Source organism: Pocillopora damicornis, chromosome 10 (assembly GCF_964200805.1).
Source record: "Pocillopora damicornis chromosome 10, jaPocDami1.2, whole genome shotgun sequence".
Lineage (NCBI taxonomy): Eukaryota > Metazoa > Cnidaria > Anthozoa > Scleractinia > Pocilloporidae > Pocillopora > Pocillopora damicornis.
The window spans coordinates 6,040,172-6,057,543 of record NC_142679.1 but is presented as its reverse complement, the minus strand read 5'-3'; the positions used below and the strand labels follow the sequence as shown (position 1 = coordinate 6,057,543).

General features: G+C 37.6%; 1 protein-coding gene across 1 annotated transcript; it reads right to left on the bottom strand.

Annotated features, from left to right (window-relative positions):
• Window positions 1-1,254: 1,254 nt before the first annotated feature.
• Window positions 1,255-17,323, bottom strand: LOC113674675 (activating molecule in BECN1-regulated autophagy protein 1A). The gene is made up of 12 exons (XM_027191157.2): window positions 16,738-17,323; window positions 10,583-10,641; window positions 8,975-9,158; window positions 7,802-7,977; window positions 7,230-7,293; window positions 6,552-6,580; window positions 4,593-5,527; window positions 4,189-4,374; window positions 3,676-3,773; window positions 2,575-2,631; window positions 2,305-2,444; window positions 1,255-1,836 (listed from the first exon to the last, which is right to left on the bottom strand). Exons 1-12 carry the CDS (start codon window positions 16,870-16,872, stop codon window positions 1,797-1,799), a joined length of 2,103 nt encoding a protein of 700 aa, XP_027046958.2. The 5' UTR covers window positions 16,873-17,323; the 3' UTR covers window positions 1,255-1,796.
• Window positions 17,324-17,372: the final 49 nt, after the last annotated feature.

Here is a 17,372-nt window from a genome sequence, read left to right as displayed (position 1 = left end):
CTGCCAATAGTGAATTGATTCTCTTTGAATTCCTCGCCGATTTTCGTCTTGATTTCATTTCTTGGCTTTCGGCCAGAAATTTCCTTCCGTAGTAACAACGTACATTCTACTCAGGGTTCTCCAAATATGTCCCAACGTTTTTGAGATATTTTAAAACATAGGCATGCGTAGCATGCATACAAGAGTTACTTTTTTGGCTGGGTGGGTTGAGATGGGACAGTTTGTTTACCTAAAGTTTTTATTTTTGTAACACAAAAAGAGCATAACTATTAAAAGAACGAAAATATCGCATTGCTTTACCTTAAGAGAAAGAAAAAAAATATAATTTATCCGAACTCACACAGCTATTTTGTGTCTATTGTCTCCATTACCTAAAAACTTCTAAGGCAAAAGTAAAATACATTGGTGTCACGCTTACTCTAGTCTCCTTCGCAGCCGTTATTTGGTCACGTCACACAACGCCACCTCTCCCCTGTTGGAGAGAGAGCGCGTTGCGAGATTAAACGTTGAATGACGAGTTCTGGGTTGATGTTCAACAACAGTTTGAAATATGGAGAAAACATGGGCTGTGATAGTTTGTCAACACGCATGACAATACATGCCTCATATGTTTGGCCCGGCATTCTACACGGGCTTTGAAATGGATCCAAGATTGAACGTTCGTGTTAGTAGAGATTTGAATTATTGAATTTCAGCGAAAAAGTGAGCGTAAACCTCCTTTCTAACTGTGCGTGGGAACTGAGCCGTTTGGCAGGTATTCCATGGGTATTTTGACGCTTTCGAAATCTAATTTCATTTCCTAACTTCTGGGAGGAAACTCAAAACCCATAGCACGTTCAAGAGGCTTCAGAAAGCCTAAAAAACGAGACAGCAACGGACATGGCAACAAGGCATTTAGGCGAGATGCTTGTATTATCAAGATATTAATTTATAGATGTAAATTCGTTGTTCATTTACCAAGCTGTGCTTGTAAAATGTGGTATATGTAACACAACTGAGGTTAGAACCTCATTCGCAGAAACCATGAACGTGTCACGTAATATTGCGTGACGTCCTCAAAAACGACCACGGAGACGGTTAGACGAGACCCTTTTGCCTGTACGGTAACCGATGTTGTGAAAAATGTCACGTTTCGCTTTAAGTTCCGCAAAAACGTTTCGCATAGGGGGAAACGTAAAGAGAAAAACCAAATTCGCAGCTTGTTTCGTCCATGTTGACAATGTCAAATACACACATGCTAAAGTAGAAACGATATGTAAGGAAAAATAATTTATTTTCATTGAAGAGATCATGTACAATGTTACACACTGCGCATACTCTTATGCACCAAAGAAGTCACCGCTGGCACGACTGAAAGGGAAGGTGACGTCATATTCCTAACACGCACGGAGTGCTAGCGCGAAAGCGGTATGTACAATAATTTATTGTTCAAGTGTACAAATGTTTCACTTTGACAATGTAACTTTCCTTTTGCAGTCATGAAAGACGAAATCCTAGCATTTTTGGGTTACAAATTCACGCCTGTGAACTTGTGATCTGCTGGCTACTTCTGCGATTTATATCGTTTCAAATGTTTACACATTTGAGCACTGCTAGCCATTCTCTTTCTGCGCCGTTTCGGTTCCAATACCTCTCCTCCTTCCGTCGCAATTGGGTCCCAGTGGACCACGAGAGAAAGTGCAAAACGGAGGGAATTCTTCTCTCGACGTCGGGACCGAAATCGCCTCATTAAAAGAGGTATTTGTAAAGCCTTCCGTTCATATTCTTGCAGCAAATGCAACTGGGAATAGTTGAAATCAAGAGTTAAGACTCGACCACCGGGATAAACTGCGCCGCCTGAAACACAACAAATTCAAAATAACGGTGTCATTTGGGACTATCGTCGAGACCACTCTTGTGATTACTACATAACTACTAGATGCGTTTTTGTTTGGGTGATGGTCAGCAAGAGTTTCTTGTGGGACTCTGTTATGTGCGAATGAGTGCGAGGAGGATGAAATATTTTATATTGAAGAGAAAACACGAGTGGCAAAGTCGTGAGTGGTTTTTGTTCTGAATCTGATTGGTTAAGAAAGCGGCACGAGGTTTCGGGTCCAATCATAGAGCATAGAAAAGCAAAACCAAAACAATCCCGGATCTCTACAGACACTCTACTGAAAAAAAAATTTATAGGAAAAAATATTTGTCTCTTAAAGTCACTCCTATATTTTCACGCTCATTCAGAACTTAAATGTTTAAATTCTACCATGTTAACGTGATAGAGTTTAACCCCGGCAAAAATTATATAATTGCTAACAGTCTTACCCAAACTGGCGCATGTGCAGATGTCCTTTGTTTGTACCATACACCAAACCACTCCCAACTTGAGGATGGAAGAACGCTGCATTTACACTCACGTGACTCCGCCGGTCAGGGTCACAGTCATACGTAACACTGACGACGGGCTGTTTAAAAAATTACGAACACATATGTGACAATTAGAAAGTCTGTTATTTTCTTTCTTCATCGACAACCGTGGAAAAAAATTTTCTATCGTTTTTCTTAACTTTGCGAAAGGAAAATTAGGAATAGTACCTTCACTGCGTCTGATGGACTTTCTTTGCCAGTCAGCCGGAAGATTTGTGCCACAACCTGAAACAATTTTTGTTAAAAATTATCAAACTTCAATTACTACAAGCTGGATATTTCTTTCACTCTTATCTAGTGTGCCTTATCTAAAGCACACAGTTATTAACCCTATACACCCTAACATCAGTATGCATATTCTCCATACTGTTCTCTATACATTTCCTTGAGTGATGAGGAGGAGAGTTTGTTTAACAATCAAGAGTTTCTTACTGCTTGATTCAGGGGTGATTATGTAAGGAGAAATTAGACGCTAGTCACTTCTACGGATCAAAAAGTTGTAGAGCTGTTAGTAACTGTTGACAGGTTTTTTTCTCTGGGATTTTAACAGAACAGAAACGTACGAAACAGATTTGATGCGTTAAAAATGAGTGGGTAGTTTTGAGTCCCATCTTTTCACATGCACTCAGTCCTCAACTGTATCTCGTCTCTCTCGAACAGATCTAACTCCGCTGATGATGTTGCTACTATCAATACGAAAAACTGCTTCACCGGGACTTGTAAATTAATCTTCTCGAATTGACCACGAACTTTAAAATTTTTGACTTGTTTTGAGCAATTTCTTCGTTCAAGCTTCGAATGACAATGACTGGTAATAAATTTAGCAATAGGCGAGTGTATTTTTTCCAGCGCTTGCCTTAGAATAACACAACAAGGCGATCAAACGTCTGTGCATGTGCAAACATTTTAGTGACTTCTGTGGGTGGCGTGCTTTGAGGCTGTCAGAACCCGGTTGTCTTACAAAAGCCAACCACACATGCCAGAAAATCATGGTCTCTTAGAAGCGTATAATTATTTTGATAAAGCTCAAAGCAGAATAGTAAATCAACAGGGTACCCGTACGTGAATAATTTTTACGTTCGAAAGGGCTAAAGTTTTCGTCTTCGATACTTTTGTTTCCTTTTACAGATTCCAATGAACGTTTCAATTTCCTTTCACTTATTTGCGCGGGAAATTGGCACGTAAGCGGCCAAAATTTGGCCCTTTGGTGCATGCTCTATGTTTGACCGCTGTGTTGAGTGACACAATTAATGTGACAAATTGATATACCTGTCTAGATGTGAGATGCCAGTGAAGTCGCCTGGCTGCTAAGCCGACCATAATGTAACGATTCAGGGGAGACAGACTTATGGAGATTGCGTTCGGTCCTGAAATACACATAAAAACAACGACTCAACCAAAAGCACGAAAGAAAAGACACCCTACGTGCATGGCATCATTTTCATACCTCTAGTGAATGAAAGGTGAGTATAAAAATGAAAATTATATTTCGAAGTTTCTCAACATTGATATCCCACAGATTTCCCACTTTTTCCTGCAAGAACGCCTGCCCCTCCCTCTCTTACTCTTTTCTGTCTGTTCTTGAATTCTAACGCAGCAAATAATATAGGGAAATTTAATTCCAATCCTAAAATATCCTGACTGAAATTCAGGGGTATTCCAGGTCTTCCTGCAAGTGCCTTTGCCCTACCCTCCCCACCACTTCCCGTTCCACCCGTTCCTGAACTCTAACGCAAATTATAATGTAGAGGAAATTTATCCATGTTCTTAAAATTTCCTCACCAAATTTCTTTGCGAATAGACACTGTCCTAGCGTAGCTTTCTCAAGGGAATAAACCGCCACCACACCATCATCAGGGAAGCCCTGGGCACTAGGCACGAAGGTGGCCAGTAGTTTTCCATCACTTGATATGTCGCAGCTTGCATCGTTGTGAATCTTACAGCTTGGGGCAATCACGTGACTATCACCTGGAAATAATGCTCCGTTAGCTACCTCTGCGCCATTTGCAAATCATTTACAGGTGGGAGAAATGGTTTTTAGTACCTTATCATCACCTAAAGGCTCTGAGAGGTTTGAGTATTCTCGCGAACTGTTTGCTGAATTATATTGTTAATCACTTCTGGCAGTTTAAGAGCTTACGGATGTGTAAGCAGATAAGGAGACGAACACAATTACTGATACTCACTGTTTTTCAAATCGGGCAACTCCACTCTAGAAAAATCCCACCACTGTAAACGATGTGTAGTGTTAATTATATTACTTGCCACGGCGCCTTCGCCACACCCTGCGAATGCCCCTGCAATGGCTCTGTTTATCGCAGTCCTCAGAGCAAACTGGGGCCCTCCGTTAGTTACATCAGCGACCACCACTGCAGTATGTACGTGTCTAAACGTCCGTGCTGTTGCCGTGGCGACAGCAGTCCCAGACCCCTGGCTACCACCTAGTGTAGCAAAACTTGAGCTATGGTTGGAGCCGTGGGAGAGATAACTACTTCGAGATGAGCTGGGACCGACATTGATAACGCGGCCCACGCCGACGACTCGATCATCTGGCTGATCAGCGGGGGCGGAAGTAAAATACTGAGAGTCAAAAGGTACGGATTGTTGCGTGGTGGGAAGTTCTACATCCGGTGTATCAGAATAGACGTCTGTATCCCCCGCTGTCACACTCATGCTCACTTCAGGGCTGTCGTCGCTCGAATCAGACTCAAAAGTAACGGAGTTTGCAGCCGATTCATGTTCTAACACAGCCGAATTATTGTCATTACTAGTTACGTCAAAATTCCAAGTGTTGTTATCACGGGCTCGAAATACAGCGAATACTCCTCTGTAATCTTGGTTCTCGTTGTCATTTTGATTTATTACCGAGCTTGAAGTTGTCTCAGCTTCCCCCGATAAAGATGGAGAGCTTGGGTAAGGCATACTTTCAGCTGAATTTGGAGATGTTCTACTAGTTGCTTCAGGAATGGCGTCGAGACCCGTGGACATGGAAGAAGCAGAGGCAGACGACGAAGAGGAAGAACTTGACGTGGAAGGATGCAACACGCACGAAGTGAATTGATCGCCGGCCACACGTGAATTGCCAACTGATTGCAGAAGACGGTTGACTACGGAAGAACGACTGCAAAGCAAAATAAAAAAATAAAGGAAAATTGAGTGGCTCTAAACGTCTACGCACGTGCGAACGTTGAGGCAGCAAAGTTATAGACTCTAAGACTGTCAGAACCTAGTTGTCTAGCAGGAGGTACATACAACCACATGAACCAGTAAGTCACGGTGTTTTAAAAACGCGTAGCTTTTTAAATAAAGCTCACAATAAAATGGTAAACTAATCCTTTACCCCTTAACATCAGTATGAATATTCTCCTTACTGTTCACCATACGTTTCACGAGGTGCTGACAAGGAGAATTTGTTTAACAGTCAAGAGCTTCTTTATTAGGTAATCATTTCCTTTATTCTCTACTGGGTGAGTTTCACATGCATTGCTTAGCTTTAACCCCCCCCCACCTCCCCCCCCCCCGGGGAAAATTTTTATAAATTCTACAAGCCTGAATAGAGTAGCTTTTCGAACTAAGCGTGGTTTCCAAACCACGAAGCCATTACTGTAAACCCCCCTGGTCTGCAGATATCGATGTGTCTTTCACAGATTATACCATTGCTTTAGCAACTCTTAGGGTGTAGTCATTATTATTTATCGCCTGGTGCAGGGGGGTGGATTTTGTGGGGATCGCATGGAACGGAAATGGGTATTAGTCATCTTAAACAGAGTTTAGAGGAGAGAGGAATCTTCATAGTGTGGAAAATTGACTGCCAATGAGGGGGATAATTAGAATATCAGAGAACCTTATGGATGGATCAGGTAAGTTTTATTGTGACACAACCAAAATCCTCCGACCCCCCCCCCCCTTAGGCAATAAATTATGAGCTGTCCTCAAATTGAAAGGATTTTTATGACACATTCATCATTTTTTTAACACTGATCTTTTTCCACCAGCAGATGTACCATGGTGATGTTGAGTCATGTACGAAAATGTAAACTAATATTAAGCTGTTTTGAGACAATCTGAGCAATCAAGTTAGAAAAAAAAAACATTGCTGTGGAATTTCTTCATCCACAATTACAAAAATTCTAAAATATTCTCACCTGGATGGAATGGTTTTGGGGTTATCAGCCTGTAGAAGAAAAAATGATTGGAAAAAAACTAATTGGTTGTTGTTTATAATCTAACACAGTAAAGACAGTTGACATCATATCGGAAAAAATTTCTTTGTTCTGTCAAACATGCACTCACGTTGAAAACTGTTTCCAAGAAAATTCAGTATGTAAAACCCCTTTACACCCTAACATCAGTATGCAAATTCTCCATACTGCTCTCTATACATTTCCTAAGGTTCTGACAAGGAGAATTTGTTTTACAACCAAGAGCATCTTTAGTTGGTGATCATCTACTTTATTCTTGGGACCCTAATGTTTGGTTCTGGGGTGATTTTGTTAGGAGAAATAAGATTCCAGTCACTCTTAGGATCAAATGTTCAAGAGAAAGCCACAAAATTCATTGAGCAAGAACTGTTTACAATCAAGAATAAGGCAAAAATAAAGATGCAACAACATTTTGCAGAGTGCTTGTTAAGTTGATGATCACAGATCACATCAAAATGTGTTAAAGATAAGAGAGACACTCCAGTATTTGTTCTGCACACATTTTGACATCATCTGTGATTCTACCCTAAAGATAAACTCAACCAAGAAGTCCACAGTCTACCTTTTAAATTTATGTTTTGTATATTTTATTTTATCTAGGAAACTGAAAGATTTACTCACTGGCTGAGGTATATTTGTGACTGCAGTAAGAATATGGTCACCAAGAGGTGAAAATTCTACCAATCTGAAAAATATCAGCAATTGCATGTAAAACTTCCAAAGTGTTTATTATAAACATTTAAATCTTTTTAGTAGACCTCGCTCACCGCAGAGTCTCTGTGGCTCAGTGGTAGAGCATTGGAGCATGGAATCCTGGTCTGAGGTTCGATTCCTCATTGGGACTCAGAATTTTTTCTTTGTTCCATACTCATGACAAGACAAATTTCCCATTTTCTTCTCATTGACTATCAGCAACATGGGATTTTTCAAAAATTTCACAACCAGCTTAACCCCCAAATTTAGAGAAGCTTGAGGCTGGAGTAAGTTATCAAACTGCAACAACAGAACTGGCATGCATTCTGAAGCCTTTGGTTACATATACTGTTACTTTTTCAGATACTCCACATCATTTAGTTCTTTTTGACTTTTTTTTCATCAGTACCCCTATGTTTTATTTTAGTACAACAAACACAAGGAAATGAATTTGGTCTCTTAAGATTCACCAACAGGGGAAAATTTTGGCTGCATCATACCTAACTTTTTCTTCAGTTGAAGCAGTCTGTACACAAGCAAATGGCTCAGGCTGATCCCAGCTCCAAAAGAGAAGCTTGTTGCTGGTTGCAATCAGCACCACATGGTCCGTAGGATGGAAGGCAAGTGAGGCAATAACAGCTCTGTCAGGAGGTGTGTACACTTCACTATCTCCAGTCTTGACAGAAATACATTAACATGGATGAATAATGTTATAACATTGAAGGTAAATGTAACATAACTTTCTCACTGAAAAGATTCAACAACCTCTTACACCTTAACATCAGTATGCACATTCTCTTTAATGTTCTTCATACATTTCCTAAGGTGCTGACATGGAGAATTTGTTTTACAATCCAGATGATTTTTTCCCTTTTTTTCTCGTGACCTAAATTTGTGATCAGGGGTGATATTGCGAAGGGAAATTAGGTGAGTACTTCTTATAAGTAAATTGGTTAACCCTTAAACTCCCATGAGTGACCAAGACAGAATTTCTCCTTACAATATCAATACCATATCAACCAGATAAGTCATGAGAATAAATATCAATTTGGGGATTATTAGTTGATCCAATAATAAATTATCTGAACTAACATTATAAGTGTTGTATTGTTGACATTGAGGAGAATTACAAATTTGATCTGGGAGTAAATTGGTTAAAAGAAAGGATGTTAACATGTATATATATTATTACTATAATTGCCTCAGTGGAAATTTAGGCTGAACTATCTTAAGTCAAAACATTTCACGGCAGCAACATTTTTGTTTCATAATTATAGTGTTTTAGTTTACTACATATGTTTTGCTCTCCAGTTTTTAAAATCTGTTTCAACAAGGGATGCATTTTGTTCCCATGCAGAGCATATCCCTAATGTAATTTTGAAAGTGGCAACTATATGTATTTTGAGAATACGCAGAGACTGAGAAGTGAGGCAACAAAAGGACAAACATCTAAAAGTGCAGACAAACTTCTTCCCTCCTCTCCCACACACCTTCCTCTCCACAATAATATAGACCCTTTAAAGGTGAGAAACAGACTATTCAAAGTAATTTTTTCAAAGAAACTTCAGATCAACTGCAGTTTGATGTAAACATAAAGGAGTTTTACAAGTACCGTCCACAAAATCCATCCCTGTTCCTCCCCTATAATGAATTCAGCACAAACATTACTCTACCTTTAAATTCCAAACTCTGACTTCTCCTCCAAGACAACCTGATGCCAACAGCTCATTGGATGATGGGTGGAATGTAATGCACCAGGGTGTGCGAGGATGACCACTGAGAGTATTTATGCATTTAGATGTCTTACAGTCCACTATACGCACAGTGTGATCTCCATGCGAAGATGCCATTTTGGTCCTGAAAAAAATAATTATCAGCACAAATTAAAATTCAACCTTTCACTGGAAAGTGTAAAATACAGTGGCTTGATAGATAATGTGTTGAACTCAGATTAGAAGGTGCTTTAGTTTGCAAATTCTCTTTACTGTTCTCAATATGTTCCCTATGGACCTACAAGGAGAATTTACTTAATAATCAAGAGCTTCTTCACCTTGCGCTAATCACTTTCTTTACTCTCATGGCCATAAATTTATTTCAGGGTTGATACCATTGGGAAAAATTAGATGTACTGTATTACAATTAGATCGCTTATGATACTATAACAGTGTTTTATGTTTGTTTTTTTGTGCGTAAAGAAAATGAAATAGTTAATGTAATAGAATGCACATGGAAATCAAGTTTAAACTAAAAAATAAAGGGGCAAGTTTCTAAAGAAACTGTGGTGCTGCGTCGGTGGGAGAGTATAGCAGGTAATTTAGTGTTAACAACTGGGTTGAAAACGTAAATTAACCACCGTAAAGGGTAAAAAAGCTGACGTTTCGAGCATTAGCTCTTCGTCAGAGCAATTCGACGCTCTTCAATCGCTCTGACGAAGGGCTAACGCTCGAAATGTCAGTTTCTTTACCCTTTACGGTGGCTAATTTACATTTTCAACCCAGTTGTTAACACTAAATTACCTGTTAAACTAAAAAAGTTTATTGAAATGGGAGAAGGGTGGGGTTGGGAATGCAGGGAGCCTGCTCAAACTAGTTGAGTTATTCCTTCTTCCCTTGGACTCATAAAGTTTCTTTCACATGTACAAAATCTCCACAGATACCAGATACAGGAAAGGAGCAGTATTTGTTAAAACTACAGACTACTAGAAGCAAACAGTGAGTAATTTAACCCTTTAGCTCCCATGAGTGGCCAAGACAGAATTTCCTTATAATATCAACCAGATAAGTGACGAGAATTAAGAAAAATATCAACTTGGGGATAATAAGTTGATCCAATACTAAATTCTCTGAATTAACATTATGAGAATTGTATGGTTGGCAGTAAGGAGAATGACAAATTCAATCTGGGAGTTAAAGGGCTAAATAATCAATTATTTTCATTAGTTATTTATTTAAATCCTAAGAGTTCCAAGCATCAAATTCCTTCCTATAATATCAGCCCTGAATCACACATTAAGGTCATGAGAATAAAGGAAATGATCACCAACAAAAGAAGCTTTTGATTGTTTAACAAATTCTCCTTGTCAGCACCTTAGGAAATGTATAAAGAACAGTGTGGAGAATATGCATACTGATGTTAAGGTGTAAGGGGTTAATTAAACACACATGTACACCAAGAAAAATTACAAAACAATGTAAACAAATTATATTCATTCAAGATGAGTTGAGTATCCAAAGGGGATAACAATAGTAATGATGGTACAATGAACTGAAAATAAAACTCACTTATCAGGACTGAAGCAAACAAGAAAGGTTGACCTTGGTGATCCTGGCAGCTTGCATTCCTGAAAATAAAAAACATAGCAACCTTTAGCATTTTGGCAATTGTAAATAACCTTTAGCACATTGTTTAAATAACTATTACACGGGATATCATTTTTGGCAATTGTTAGAGATATCCTGGCAAAATTTTGATCTGTTTGGTGTCAATTGATTTCCTGTAAATAGATACCCTCCTTATTTTTTATTTCAAAATTTGATATCTTATGTGTAAACTTTTATTTTCCTAAGGTTAAACAATCCTTTGGAACCTAAGAAAACCCCCAAGTGATGCCTTAAAATGGCAGAAAACAAAAAGCTCTTAATTTCTAGAGAGTACTTTTCCTTTAAAAACAAAGTCATTTCTAACTTGAGTATGGACTTTTTTGAGCTGTCAAGTTGATGTTCTGCCAAACAGTGAAATTTCAGAACACTAAGCTGTCAAATGTGACACTTCACCTTCCTGGGGTGGGGTAACTTAATGGGGGCATAAAAAGGAAGTGTACACGTGTATTCCTTTTTCTGAGCATGTGTGAGGAGTGTCTGTTGTCGGCATGTGCAAAAGTAATTTAAAACACACTGACTGGTTTTACGGAGGTACAAGAATTTCCACTGTTGGTGGGTGTTTGAAGCAAGAACAAAGAAACAAGGAGTAGATTATATTTACAAGAATAATGGGTATTTAACTAAAGAAACAGTTTGTTATCTCAAAATCAACAGTTTAACCCTTGGACTCCCAGAAGTGACCAAGAGGTAACTTCTCCTTGTAATATCCAGACACTATCCAGCAAACAGGTAATGAGAATACCTAAACTTATCACATAGAAGTTGTTATTCTTAATCTAACACCAAATTCTTTGAGCTAATTTAGAAGGAAATGTGTGGCATTAGAGGGGAGGACTAATAATCAGATCTTGAGAGTTAAAATCTTACATGTGTGAGAAAGAATAGATCCAGTGTGAGAGCATGAGATTGAATTTGTTCACGTGAATCTCATGCGCAAGGCATGAGAGCATCGACCCTTGGACTTTTATACAGTAGGTTCCAAATTACTATTAAAATTTTAACATTCCAATTTATCTATTAGTTCTAATCTCTATTTTAATTAGCGGTACTCTTAATATCACTGGTAATTTACTATTAAGGTCATTATCAGGGTTTTCTTTAAGGTTTTAAGTAGCTGGAGCTTTTTTAAAGGTAAACAGTTGTGGGTCTCAAAATCCAATAGGGCAGACAAAACGTCATATGGTTTGTACTTTCCTGCCACCACAGCAAGATTTGTCAAAAAGACAGTCCCCTTGAGTCAGAAGTCTTTTTATGTTTTCAGAAAAGATAGGCAGTACAAATTCATATTTTTATTGAGCCCAAGTTTAGACCTGATAAACATCATCTCTGTATGGGCTCTCAAAGCAATGAAAGTAGGCGGCGAAACCTTGCAGAGAAGCTGGCATTCTTCACCAGCTGCCAGCTATTATCTACAACCCCGCATTATTACTCAATTTGCATTTTATCTGCATAAAAATCACTGACACTTATTGGTAGATGCACAGGAATAAATGCAATATACCTGCACTTCAGATGTACACCATAAATTGACTGTAAATTGACCCTATATTCCTAAACAAGGAACAAATATTAAAGGCAGCTTTTTTAGTTCAGACTCACTTAGATCACTTCCTTTGATCTTATATTTGTTCATGTACATGTGGACATTGATCAAAATCACAAACAGATGACATTATGACACCATAATGTCATCATCAAATGCACTCAGACAAATGGCGACAGTCCCTTGATTGCAAAAAAGAAGCCATGCAGCATCTATTTAGCCATGCTTCCTACAATGTTAAAATGCGCATTTACGTACTTGAAAACTCTGGATTTTTACACAAGAACACAGGCAAAAATAGACTTTGGCAATGCAACATTAGCCTAATGCTTAGGGATTTAGGAAATTTGTGTGAATGTTGGCAAATTTCCTGTTATTGTTCAATAGCATCACGTGAAAAGAAGTCGGTATAAGCCTTATTTGAACAGATGTCAGTTATTACTCATCTCAAGTAGCATAACTTATTACATTAATATTTAATCCCCTTATTTTCTGATTCATGAGGAGAAGCCAAACTGTGCACATGATTGCCCAATCTATTAAATTCTTCTACAATCACCTTAAATCTCATTAAAATAAATTGATTTTTTTTCCTTTCGAGTACTGAAACCCTACAACACATATTGAACAATTATCAAATTTATCCACAAATAGCATAACAGGGTATTTTTAAAATCCTAGCCTAGAGGAACATATTTTGGTAAGTGAAGCAAAACTGACAGGATTAAAAAGACTCTACTCATATCCACAAAATTTTGCAAACAAAGATTCTGTAGTAGTAACTTTTCACTGGTCTTAATCATTTGACCATGACTTAAATATAGATATATTGTACCTGGTATATTCAAGGACATTTACAACATTAAACTCTACTGAATGAGAACATTCTCAGATTAAAATATGCAAACCACTCATAAACCCAATATTAAGAGTGCTATTTATACATTTACCAATGGAAAAAATTTATTCATCACACCATGAAACTGGTTACCCCCAATGAGAAGTTATAAAACATTCATGTTTCTCTTTTGGCCTTATGATAAAGGTGTCTTTGATCCCTGCTGCTGATAGGTTTCATCAAAATTTAGGAACAAAACCAAGTGCTAAATTTAACTCATCTTGTCATGCAGGTCACAGAGCTAATACTATTGTTATTTCCAAAATAACATGAACAGTCTATTGCCTATTTCAGACATTCAGTAGGTGGCTGGCTAGAAACAAAAAGGCATTTACATTCTTTGTTTAATTGGCAACCAAAATAGATTGGTATGAAGCATGTCGTGTTGTTTTAATTCTAAACAATGACAAGAACTGGATATCACGCACATTAAAGCAGTAATTTAAGGGCAAGAATTCATGAAACCTTGTATCAAGTAGTTTACGCTGAAGAGATAAAAATGCTTTTGAAGGAATGGTGTTTCTGTATTTTCTAGATCAAAGCAAAACTATTCAAGGTAGAAAAAGAACAAATGAAACTGAAAGAAATTTACATTGCGCAACCAAACAAATTTACATCTAGTGGAGACCAGTTTCAAAGTCTTCTTTATGATACTTCTTCATTTCATCTATATTTGTAAATTGTGTACCGTCATGGAATTTTACAGGTTCTAACTTAGTCTGAAAAAAGACGGTAGTATCATGAAAATCATATACATGCATTACATTAAAAACGCCATATAACCACCTTTCATAGAAATTTTTTCGAAGTGGTCTCTCTGTCATAGAATCATATCCACGATACATGTCAGGTAACTCCCAAAATTTCCACAAAAATTAATCAAAGATTGATGATTTGAAACAAATTCTGAAAGGTGAGTGCTCAGATTAGTGGACCCAACCTTAAAACCCTCGCTGCTTCAATTTGGCCTTTATGAAGATGAAAAATTTGATTTACAAATGTTGACTTTCTATTTACATCTTCAGCCTGAAAATTAAGGTAAGCAATACCTTTTTCTTCCCCAGGCATTTAAAATAATAAATATACTATTCTTTTGGTTAAATCTTGTACTTCATTTTCTCTTAAATTTAGAGATAGTTATATGGAAAATCAAATCAAGGCACATATCTGAGATACAAATGGATATGTCAGATTCATAGCTTTCTGAATGTTTTAACTCCCATATGGCACCAAATACTCAGAGCTAAGCAAGGGATGTAAAATCCTTAATAAGGAAATCTAATTTTTGAATCTCAGCAGTCAAAGGGGTTTATCAAATTTTGGTAGGAAGTCACGACTACAGGAAACTGATACAGATCAGATAAAATCTACATCACCCAAGTTCTATAAGATAATAACATTTGTAGTTAAATCATTTCTTTGTAAAAGCAGTAAAAATAATAAAATATTATGTGCTTTTGTCACATAATTTCAAGACTACAGTGGCACAGACAGGTCTTGAAAAAATTCACGACATGTTATCTGTCACGTGAAATACACATGCTATACATCACTTCTGCTATTTGTTTGGTAAGTAAGTCGCCCTTAATGTTTTCAGAACAGGATGGGATGTCAGCTTATTTCAATTGTTATGGATAATGAGATAGCTTACATGTACCGTAGAAGTTAAATACTGGTCTTGTGTCAAAGACAGCAAGTCCATCTTGTCTACACAGTATATTCTAAGTAAAATGTTACATCGCACATAGCTTCAAAAAAAAAATTAAACTTAATTTCAAAATTTATTATCAAGCAAGATAGGGGGCAACTGTGATTTAAATAACTTTCTCACTTATTATGAATTTTTTCTAATCAAATACTGACAGAACTATCCAGAAAACTTTATAGCCAAATTTAATTTTCAAGTTGACATTGTTACTTTTAATGTCTTCACTAGTGCGTACATAACATCTTTCAGAGAAGAGAAATAAAAAATAAAAAAATTAAAAAATCACTGGTTGGAGGTGAGCCTCACATGATTACTATGTATATTAAGGCAAAATACAGTAACTCACAAAGTTTTTACTTATGGTTTATCTTAAATTCATGTTTGACAGATTATATTGAAAGCCAAGTTTTAATTGTGACAAAAAAATATCACCCACAGTATGGTTATATTTTGGTTTAATACAAGTTGCCCAAGTTCAAGGTCATTGGCACTGCCACTGCCAATGTCAGAGACAAAAATTATCAGAAAGCATATCAAATTGGAAAACAGCAATATCACTGGACATTAATTTTATTAATTTAGTGATTTAAGCTTTTCCTTCCCATTACTATCTGCCCTACGTTCAAATGGTTTTCAGTTTTAATTGAGAAGCCATCTCCTGATTGATATGTAAAACAAACTCAAAGTACAATTGTGCAAGTTTAGTCTGTCTTCGTATTTCGTATTGAATCGCACCAGATGGTAACAAGTTTAATTTTCAGATCTCAAATACACCTTCTGACTAGTAAATATAATTTCCTTTCATAACATGCGTATTTGCATCGTATTGATGGCTTGCTTGTACAACAAAAACGAGCAAGGTCAAGTCCATGAACCACACCCTGACATAGTAAATAAAACCTGGACTACAAAGTTTCAATTAAAACTACGGCCAAAAAATGAGACTGCTTTTGATTGATGCGAATACCTTTGTACAATAACACAATCGAAGCCTTCTTTAGAACCGGAAGTATATCAGGGTTGGTCGCCGCGCCGCGAAGGTCAAGACAAATCTACTTGTGTTTTCAAGAGCTACATAAGAATTTCCACCAACCACGTTACAAATCGGGTAATTCTGAATTCTTAATGAGAGATAGGAATTGTCTCTCGTCAAAACAGAGACCAAACTACTGTTGTTTTTACTTTCGTCAGGTTTGTCAAGGTCACTACGCAATAAGCTCGTGGTTACGTGCACGAATTGAAAAAAAAAAGAAAGAAAGGTTTCAGTAAAAATCTGCTCTGTCTTCAGAAATATATAGGTCATGAAAGATACTCAGGTAGCAGTGTGTGAGAAATATATTAATATAAAAGATTGTTGTCCATTTTGAGAAAAAAAAAACAATGTAGATTTCGGTCATGAACTGGAGTGAACTTGGGGCGATACAAGAGGCTAATGGCACGTCAATCATCTGAACTTGACATTGACAAAACAGAGGCGATTAAGAGGAACACAATGGCCCGAGATTAGGAATTTTCATGAAAGGAAGACATATAGTCGAGTGGAAAACTAAACAGTAGGAAACATATGCCTTCTTTAACACCCACTTCATGGCGAGAAACGAAGATACCGAACCGGACGAAGTTTGGCTTATTGTGTCCTGGTGATAGATACAAATGTCGTCATGGTATAGGAAATCAACGAAAAAGACAGGAAATTTTCGTAAAATTGCGATTTATGATAGAAACATACTGAAAAACCCCTCTCCACGATCAAAATAAAATAATATTACGAATTATCTTGAAGCGATTAATTTTAGTTCAAAAAGGTCACACAATCTCAAGGGAACTTGAAAATCGACATGAAAACAACAACAGTAACACCAGTCTACAAACATTGACCGGTAAAATGACAAGAGCTAAAATCGTACCTTTGTTCGATTACAGGACATCACAGAGGCATCTTCGGCGTACGATGCTAACAAATCGTGGTCGTGAGTTCTTCGAAAGTTTGTTTCCCGGCCGATCAAGGCAGTTAAGACATTGGCTTTTCCAGTTCTCCGCATGTTTCACGAGACTTCACAGTAGATAACACACGCACCGCGAGGATGATTCCTTTCCCTTCTGTTTCTACCTATCGAATTTGAAACCGATGAACGAAACTAGCTTCGTTTCTTAGCAGTCAACAAACACCGCCAGAAAATTCTTGCCGAAAACAAACAGGACGCCACAATTCGCCTCCCACGTAAAAACCAAGTGCTTGAATGGCTCGGCGAAATATGCCGGTGGTATGTGTGTAATGTTCAGTAAGAACAATTCTCCGTGAAATCTGCCTTTGCCAAGTATAACTACATACTCTTAATGTTGGCTGATCGTTCTAATTCAAGATCAGAAAAAAATTTTCAGCCGATTTGCCTCTGTAAAACAAACAAGGTTTCCCGCCAACACTAACGTATACCTTGCTGTCCAAGTAAACTTCTGCCGTGACATTGCGTGTCAGTATCCTTTATATTTTCCTTGATGAACTATGAACTGCTGACTGTGCAGTTTATTTGACCAGCGGTTA

Excerpts from the sequence above, each read along its gene's own strand:
- LOC113674675 (XM_027191157.2), bottom strand. The coding sequence starts at position 16,872 with ATGCGGAGAACTGGAAAAGCCAATGTCTTAACTGCCTTGATCGGCCGG. Across the intron at positions 5,528-6,551 it reads CCCAAAACCATTCCATCCAG|TCGTTCTTCCGTAGTCAACC; the intron begins GTGAGAATATTT and ends TTTGCTTTGCAG. Across the intron at positions 2,445-2,574 it reads GTCCATCAGACGCAGTGAAG|CCCGTCGTCAGTGTTACGTA; the intron begins GTACTATTCCTA and ends TTTTTTAAACAG.